Source organism: Manis javanica, chromosome 10 (genome assembly GCF_040802235.1).
Source record: "Manis javanica isolate MJ-LG chromosome 10, MJ_LKY, whole genome shotgun sequence".
NCBI classification, from domain to species: Eukaryota; Metazoa; Chordata; class Mammalia; order Pholidota; family Manidae; genus Manis; species Manis javanica.
Window position 1 is genome coordinate 80,737,924 of NC_133165.1, and position 9,344 is coordinate 80,747,267.

General features: G+C 38.7%; 1 protein-coding gene across 1 annotated transcript; it reads right to left on the bottom strand.

Annotated features, from left to right (window-relative positions):
* Positions 1-596: 596 nt before the first annotated feature.
* LOC118972222 (olfactory receptor 6C2-like) lies at positions 597-1,538 on the bottom strand. The gene has a single exon (XM_037017151.2). It carries the CDS (start codon positions 1,527-1,529, stop codon positions 597-599), a length of 933 nt encoding a protein of 310 aa, XP_036873046.2. The 5' UTR covers positions 1,530-1,538.
* Between the last annotated feature and the right edge of the window lie 7,806 nt (positions 1,539-9,344).

Genomic DNA, 9,344 nt, shown 5'->3' on the forward strand with positions numbered 1-9,344 from the left:
TACAACATTATATGTCGGTTATACTTCAATGAAACTGGAAAAAGTAAAAGAATATAATGCCAAATATAAAAAATGAAAACACCAGCAAACAAGTTCTACTCTAATTGCAACTTAGTGTAATGCAATAGTCCCACATTAGTCTACAACAGACTGGTTTGCATTGCAAAAAAGGAGAAACAAGTTCTATCTCCCCATGCTTCTTGAGACAGTTGAAGCTACTCTAGGAAGGAATGTTGAGATAAATAACTTTTGGACTGAACAAACCACTAATTTAAAGAAGTGAAGGGACAAAAATACAACTCAAATTTTGTTTTTTCTTTTCTGTATTTCAGACATAGGAATGAGATGTTCTTTGGACTTTCTGAAAATCTGTGTTCATGCTCAATAACGAAAGTGAACCATTATAAAATAAGATTTTTTTGAATTAAGACCATAATGCTTCCTTATGTCTGTGGGTCTAAGAGAAATAGAAAAGATACTTCATTGGTTTATCAGACCGTAATTTCGGCACTGTATTGCAGACTTGAATAAGAACACACAGTAAAAGAGAAATATTATATGTATGTATGTTTAACTTTTGAAGTCTTTTTGGTTTCCTAATTCTTTGAAAGAAAGGCCATCTTTTTTATTGAGTCCTTGAAGGCTTGCTTGACTTGCTTGTTCCGCAGAGTATAAATGAAAGGGTTCATCAGAGGGATGACTGACGTGTTGAGCAATGACACCACCTTATTCATGGCCACACATTCCTTTGCTGGTTTCATATACATGAAGATGCAACTTCCATAGGTGATGGAAACTACAATCACGTGGGAAGAACACGTGGAGAAAGCCTTTTTTCTCTGCTGAACTGAAGGGAGTCTTAAAATAGTCTTGATGATGTATGTGTAGGACACAACTACACAGACTAATGTGAAAATGAGGGTCAGCACAGCCATGAGTAAAACAATTTGCTCTACAAATTGAGTGTCTGAGCATGCAATCATCAGAAGAGGAGATGCATCACAGCCAAAATGGTCAACGAGATAGGAGTTACAGAAATCCAGCTGAACTCCTAGGCTAAGTGGGGGGAGTATGACAATTAACCCAATCAGCCAACACAAAAAGACAAGAATGGTGCAAACCCTGTCACTCATGATGGTGGTGTAGTGCAGGGGCTTGCAGATGGCCACGTAGCGGTCATAGGACATGGCAGTTAGGAGAAAAAATTCTGTTGCCCCAATTAGGATGATAAAAAATAATTGGAGAGCACAAGCATTAAAGGTAACTCTTCTGTCCCCAGTTGTCAGGCTATACAGGAATCGAGGAACACAGACAGTTGTAAGTACTATTTCTAAGATGGAGAAATTCCGAAGGAAAAAGTACATGGGTGTTTTAAGAGTAGAGTCAACCAAAGTGAGAAGAATAATGATGAGATTTCCAGCAACAGTGAAAATGTAGGTGAGAAACAAAAATACTGAAAGAAAAACCTGTAGATGTGGGTCATCTGTTAATCCAAGTAGGATGAATGTTATTGCAGAATGATTTTTCATCACTGTCTTCAGATATGTTAGAAAATTATAAACTCTGAATCTGAGGAATAGAATAGAAAAATAATATTCAATAATTATTATTGCGTATTAGAGGAAAGTAGCCAAGCAAGTCAAGAGAAGCCCATTTTAAAACTTTCAGTACATCATCAATACTCTGATGTAGAAGTGATTGCACTTGCTATATTCCTGTATGCTTCTTTACCTTGGCTTCAGAATGCGGTTTATAGAAAAATATCCTTCTGGAGTTTCATTTTCCCTGCAAGTGTAGGGCCAATTTTGAAGTAGATAGAAGATTCCACAAAGATCTCCCAGACCCCTAAGATTAGGGCAGCTGTCATGGTATCCTCATTCCTCACTGTAGAGTAGGAGATCCATACATGTTAATAAGTAGGAAAATATCTTATAAAAAATTTATTTTCCCTACCTTCAGAAGAGTATGTAAGAAATCAGTCTCACACCCTGCGCCAAAATAATACCAACAAAGCTTACTTATATTATTCTGTGTTATGCAACACTTGTCTTTAAATAACTCCTTAATCTCAATACACTAGAGAAGACTTTAATGTATGGGTCACTTGGGAGCAGTACCACAGAGTTACTATGAAATTTCCTGGCTCTCTTATTCTCCAGAATTTCTTATTAGGTCCCCTTTTATGTTATTATGCTGAAATGTCAAGTGTGTGTCCCTCCCATGTAACAGTTTGACCAGCAACTTTTTTGTTTCCTTTCCTGAATTCCTCTTTCACCACCCTTCTGTTGTCTAACATCCTACAGCTCAAGGCTTCCCAGGATCCTGACAAGTGGGATATTCTGATGGTCTTCCTCAGAAAACTGAATCCTGTCCTTAAGCTTTTCTGGAACCTGTTTGGGTTCTGTAATTTATGTATATATATTTTACCACCCAAATGCCTTCTAAGGCTACTTGCTACCTCCATTCATAACATAAAATCTGAATCTTCCAAGATGGACAGAGGAAGCTGAATAGAGCTTGTGGAAAGTGTTGACTTCTTTGCCATGATTCCTTTCTCTGAAGACTCAGTTTCCCCCTGGGAATGCCCATAATCTTAGCTGTCTCTGTCTTTGCTTCCCAGGATAAATTCTTTGCTTTTCAACACTCTGAACCAAGGACAGAAGCAGAACATGCTTATTTTCCTTAGGAACACTTCTTATCAGGGATTAATCCTCAACAAGGATCAAATATGACATGAAGAAGAAATAAAAAGGACTATTTGGTGTGGATATTCTTAAAAGCTGAAAAATCTAGGCAGAGCCAAGATGGTGGTGTGAGTAGAGCAGCGGAAATCTCCTCCCAAACCACATATATTTTTGAAAATACAACAAAGAAAACTCTTCCTAAAAGCGAGAACAGAAGACACAGAAAAACAGCCAGACCACATCCAAACCTGCGAGAACCCAACGTCTTGGGAAGGGGGTAAGATACAAGCCCTGGCCCGGCAGGACCCAAGTGCTCCAAACCCCAGATCCTGGTGGGAGCAGAGGAGTCAGAGCTGGGAGGGAGAGAGAGCCCAGGACTGCTAAATACCCAGCCCCATCCGTCCGCACCAGAGTGCAGACACAGTGCATGAGTGAGGTGCTGGAAACTAGGAAAACAAGACAATAAGACCTATGAGTGGGTCCCTGCAGACATTGCACCCTGGACAAAGAAAAGTGAGTGCTTTTTGGAGGTCTTAAAGGGACAGGGACTGCACAGCCAGATGGAAGCATCCTGGGACACTTAGTCCAGCAGCAGGGAACCTGGGAATCTCTGGGGACTCTAAACCCTGGGTAGCAGGGAGCATGGAGGCCCCCCTCATGGAGATAAATAACCTCCTGGACATTCCCCCTCCAACACGGCTGCACCAAATCAGAGCAGCGGCCCGAGGCAGGCCATGCCCACAGCAACAGCAGAGATAAACTCCGTAGCAGCCAGGCAAGAATCAGAAATCCTTTCTGTGCACAGCTGCCCAGTACAAGCCACTACAGGTCACTGTTCTCCCAGGAGAGGAAGGCCACAAGCCAACAAGAAGGGAAGTTCTTCCAGCCGCCACTCGTGCCAGCTCTGCAAACTATGTCTGTCACCATGAAAAGGCAAAATTAGAGGCAAAGATCACAGAGACAACACCAGAGAAGGGGACAGACCTAACTAGTTTTCCTGAAAAAGAATTCAAAATAAAAATCATATACATGCTTACAGAGATGCAGAGATATATACAAGAGTAAAGGGATGAAGTCCGGAGGGAGTTCACAGATGCCAGGAAGGAGATTACAGAAGTGAAATAAACTCTAGAAGGATTTATAAGCAGAATGGATAAGATGCAAGAAGCCATTGATGGAATAGAAACCAGAGAAAAGGAATGCATAGAAGCTGACACAGAGAGAGATAAAAGGATCTCCAGGAATGAAACAATATTAAGAGAACTATGTGACCCCTCCAAAAGGAACAAAATCTGTATTATAGGGGTACCAGAAGAATAAGTGAGAGAAAAAGGGATAGAAAGTGTCTTTGAAGAAATAATTGCTGAAAACTTCCCCAAACTCGGGGAGGAAATAATCGAACAGACCACGGAAATACACAGAACTCCCAACAGAAAGGACACAAGGAGGACAACACCAAGACACATAATAATTAAAATGGTAAAGATCAAGGACAAGGAAAGAGTTTTAAAGGCAGCTAGAGAGAAAAAGGTCACCTATAAAGGAAAACCCATCAGGCTGTCATCAGACTTCTTGACAGATACCTTACAGGCCAGAAGAGAAGGGCATGATATATTTAATGCAATGAAACAGAAGGGCCTTGAATGAAGGATACTGTATCCAGCATGATTATCATTTAAATATGAAGGAGGGATTAAACAATTCCCAGACAAGCAAAAGTTGAGGGAATTTGCTTCCCATAAACCACCTCTACAGGATATTTTAGAGGGACTGTTCTAGACGGGGGCACTCCTAAGACTAAACAGATGTCAACAGAGAAAATAAAATCACAGCAAAGAAAGCAGACCAACCAAATACTAACTAAAGGCAAAAAATAAAATCAACTACTCACTAAAAGCAGTTAAAGGAAACACGAAAGAGCCCAGAATAAAAAAAACAATATATAAAGAATGGAGGAGGAGGAATAAGAAGGGAGAGAAGAAAAGAATCTCCAGAGAGTATATATAACAGCTCAATAAGTGAGCTAAGTTAGGCACTAAGATACTAAAGAGGCTGACCTTGAACCTTTGGTAACCACGAATTTAAAGCCTTCAATGGCAAAAAGTACATATCTTTCAAAAGTCACCCTAAATGTAAATGGACTGAATGCACCAATCAAAAGACACAGAGTAACAGAATGAATAAAAAAGCAAGACCCATCTATATGCTGCTTACAAGAAACTCGCCTGAAACCCAAAGACATTCACAGACTAAAAGTCAAGGGATGGAAAAACATATTGCAGGAAAACAACAGTGAGAAGAAAGCAGGGGTTGCAGTACTAATATCAGACAAAATAGACTTCAAAACAAAGAAAGTAACAAGAGATAAAGAAGGACATTACATAATGATAAAATGCTCAGTTCAACAAGAGGATATAACCATTCCAAATATATATGCACCCAATGCAGGAGCACCAGCATATGTAAAGAAAAATACTAACAGACCTAAAAGAGGAAATAAATGGCAATGCATTTGTTTTAGGAGACTTCAACATGCCACTCACCCCAAAGGATAGATCCACTGGGCAGAAAATAAATAAGGACACAGAGGCACTGAACAACACACTAGAACAGATGGACCTAATAGACATCTATAGAACTCTACATCCAAAAGAAACAGGATACACATTCTTCTCAAGTACACATGGAACATTCTCCAGAGTAGGCCACATACTAGCCCACAAAAAGAGCCTCAGTAAATTCCAAAAGATTGAAATTCTACCAAACAACTTTTCAGACCACAAAGGCATAAAACTAGAAACAAATTCTACAAAGAAAACAAAAAGGCTCACAAACACATGGAGGCTTAACAACATGCTCTTAAATAATCAGTGGATCAATGAACAAATTAAAATAGAGATCAAGGAATATATGGAAACAAATGACAACAACAACACAAAGCCCCAACTTCTGTGGGATGCAGCGAAAGCAGTCTTAAGAGGAAAGTATATAGCGACCCAGGCACACTTAAAGAAGGGAGACCAATCCCAAATGAATAGTCTAACATCACAATTATCAAAACTGGAAAAAGAAGAAAAAATAAGGCCTAAGGTCAGCTGAAGGAGGGACATAATAAAGAGAAGAGAAGAACTAAAATTGAGAAGAATAAAACAATAGCAAAAATCAATGAACCAGAAAGAGCTGGTTCTTTGAGAAAATAAACAAAATAGACAAGTCTCTAGCCAAACTTAATAAGAGAAAAAGAGAATCAACACACATGAACAGAATCAGAAATGAGAATGGAAAAATCATGACAGACTCCACAGAATTACAAAGAATTATTAAAGACTACTATGAAAACCTATATGCCAACAAGCTGTAAAACCTAGAAGAAATGGACAACTTCCTAGAAAAATACAACCGTCAAAAACTGACCAAGGAAGAAACACAAAAGTTAAACAAACCAATTACAAGCAAAGAAATTGAAACGGTAATCAAAAAACTACCCAAGAACAAAACCCCCGGGCCAGATGGATTTACCTCGGAATTTTATCAGACACACAGAGAAGACATAATACCTATTCTCCTTAAAGTTTTCGAAAATATAGAAGAGGAGGGAATACTCCCAAACTCATTCTATGAAGCCAACATCACCATAATAACAAAACCAGGCAAAGACCCCACAAAAAAAGAAAATTACAGACCAATATCCCTGATGAATGTAGATGCAAAAATACTCAATAAAATATTAGCAAACAGAATTCAACATCATATCAAAAGGATCATACACCATGACCAAGTGGCATTCATCCCAGGGATGCAAGGATGGTACAACATTCGAAAATCCATCAACATCATCCACCACATCAACAAAAAGAAGGACAATAACCACATGATCATCTCCATAGATGCTGAAAAAGCATTTGACAAAGTTCAACATCCATTCATGATAAAAACTCTCAGCAAAATGGGAATAGAGGGCAAGTACCTCAACATAATAAAGGCCATATATGATAAACCCACAGCCAACATCATACTGAGCAGCGAGACACTGAAAGCTTTTCCTCTGAGATCAGAAACAAGACAGGGATACCCACTCTCCCCACTGTTATTTAACATAGTACTGGGTGTCCTAGCCATGGCAATTAGACAAAGCAAAGAAATACAAGGAATCCAGATTGTTAAAGAAGAAGTTAAACTGTCAGTATTTGCAGAGGACATGATAGTGTGTATAAAAGACCCTAAAGATTCCACTCCAAAACTACTAGAACTGATATCGGAGTACAGCAAAGTTGCAGGATACAAAAGTAACACACAGAAATATGTGGCTTTCCTATACACTAACAATGAACAAACACAAAGAGAAATCAGGAAACCAACTCCATTCACAATTGCATCAAAAAGAATAAAATACCTAGGAATAAACGTAACCAAAGAAGTAAAAGACCTATACCCTGAAAACTACAAGACACTCTTAAGAGAAATTAAAGGGAACACTAACAAATGGAAACTCATCCCATGCTCTTGGCTAGGAAGAATTAATATCATCAAAATGGACATTCTGCCCAAAGCAATATACTGATTAGATGCAATCCCTATCAAATTACCAGCAACATTCTTCAACGAACTGGAACAAATAGTTCAAAAATTCATATGGAAACATCAAAGACCCCGAATACCCAAAGCAATCCTGAGAAGGAAGAATAAAGTAGGCAGGATCTCACTCCCCAACTTCAAGCTCTACTACAAAGCCATAGTAATCAAGACAATTTGGTACTGGCACAAGAACAGAGCCACAGACCTGTGGAACAGACCAGAGACTCCGGACATTAACCCAAACATATATGGTCAATTAATATTTGATAAAGAAGCCATGGACATACAACGGGGAAATGACAGTCTATTCAACAGATGGTGCTGGCAAAACTGGACAGCTACATGTAAGAGAATGAAACTGGATCACTGTCTAACCCCATACACAAAAGTAAATTCAAAATGGATCAAAGACCTGAATGTAAGTCATGAAACCATAAAACTCTTAGAAAAAAACATTGACAAAATTCTCTTAGACATAAACATGAGTAACCTCTCTTCTTGAACATATCTCCCTGGGCAAGGAAAACAAAAGCAAAAATGAACAAGTGGGACTATATTAAGCTGAAAAGCTTCTGTACAGCAAACAACACCATCAATAGAACAAAAAGGTACCCTACAGTATGGGAGAATATATTTGTAAATGACAGATCCGATAAAGCCTTGACATCCAAAATATATAAAGAGCTCACCCACCTCAACAAACAAAAAACAAATAATCCAATTAAAAAATGGGCAGAGGAACTGAACAGAAAGTTCTCCAAAAAAGAAATTCAGATGGCCAACAGACACATGAATAGATGCTCCACATCACTAATTATCAGAGAAATGCAACTTAAAACCACAATGAAATATCACCTCACACCAGTAAGAATGCCTACCATCCAAAAGACAAGAACAACAAATGTTGGCGAGGCTGTGGAGAAAGGGGAACCCTCCTACACTGCTGGTGGGAATGTAAATTAGTTCAACCGTTGTGGAAAGCAGTATGGAGGTTCCTCAAAATGTTCAAAATAGACTTACCGTTTGACCCAGGAATTCCACTTCTAGGAATTTACCCTAAGAACGCAGCACTCAAGTTTGAAAAAGACAGATGCACCCCTATGTTTATCACAGCACTATTTAAAATAGCCTAGAATTGGAAACAACCTAAGTGTCCTTCAGTAGATGAATGGATAAAGATGTGGTACATATACACAATGGAACATTATTCAGCAATAAGAAGAAAACAAATCCTACCATTTGCAACAACATGGATGGAGCTAGAGGGCATTATGCTCAGTGAAATAAGCCAAGCAGAGAAAGGGAAATAAAAAATGATTTCACTCATTTGTTGAGTATAAGAACAAAGGAAAACTGAAGGAACAAAACAGCAGCAGAATCACAGAACCCAAGAGTGGACTAATAGGTACCAAAGGGAAAGGGACTGGGGAGGATGGGTGGGTAGGGAGGGATAAGGGGTGGGAAGAAGAAAGGGGGTATTATGATTAGCATGCATAATGGGGGGGGAGAAAGGTGAGGGCTATACAACACAGAGAAGACAAGTAGTGATTCTACAACATTTTGCTATGCTGATGGACAGTGACTGTAATGGGGTTTGTGGGGGGTACTTGGTATAGGGGAGAGCCTAGTAAACATAATATTCTTCATGTAATTCTAGATTAATGATAACAAAAAAAAAAGAGAAAGAAAAGCGGGATTATGCCCTGATAGGATAAAACTAACTGCAAATCAACGATTAATGTATGCCTTACATATCCTTAATTTTGATCTTTCAAAGGGTGTCAGATAATCAGCTATGGAAGTACATTTTTCTTATAATATTCCTCTCTCTTAAAAAAAAAAAAGCAGTTCCTGTGTGGTGATCTCCAATAGGTTCTTCAAAATGGTATAAAAGTCATTTCAAAGTGTGGGCAAAGGGTTTGTTTGTGTTTATTCAGAGGATCAAAGCCTAATTTGGCTACACAGAAAATGAATTAAGATATGATATGAAGAAGAACTTCCAACATCAACATCCTCTGGAAGAGTCATTCTAGAAGATGACCATCAAAATACTTCAACAAAGATCCTGGCACTGCTGCAGTTGTA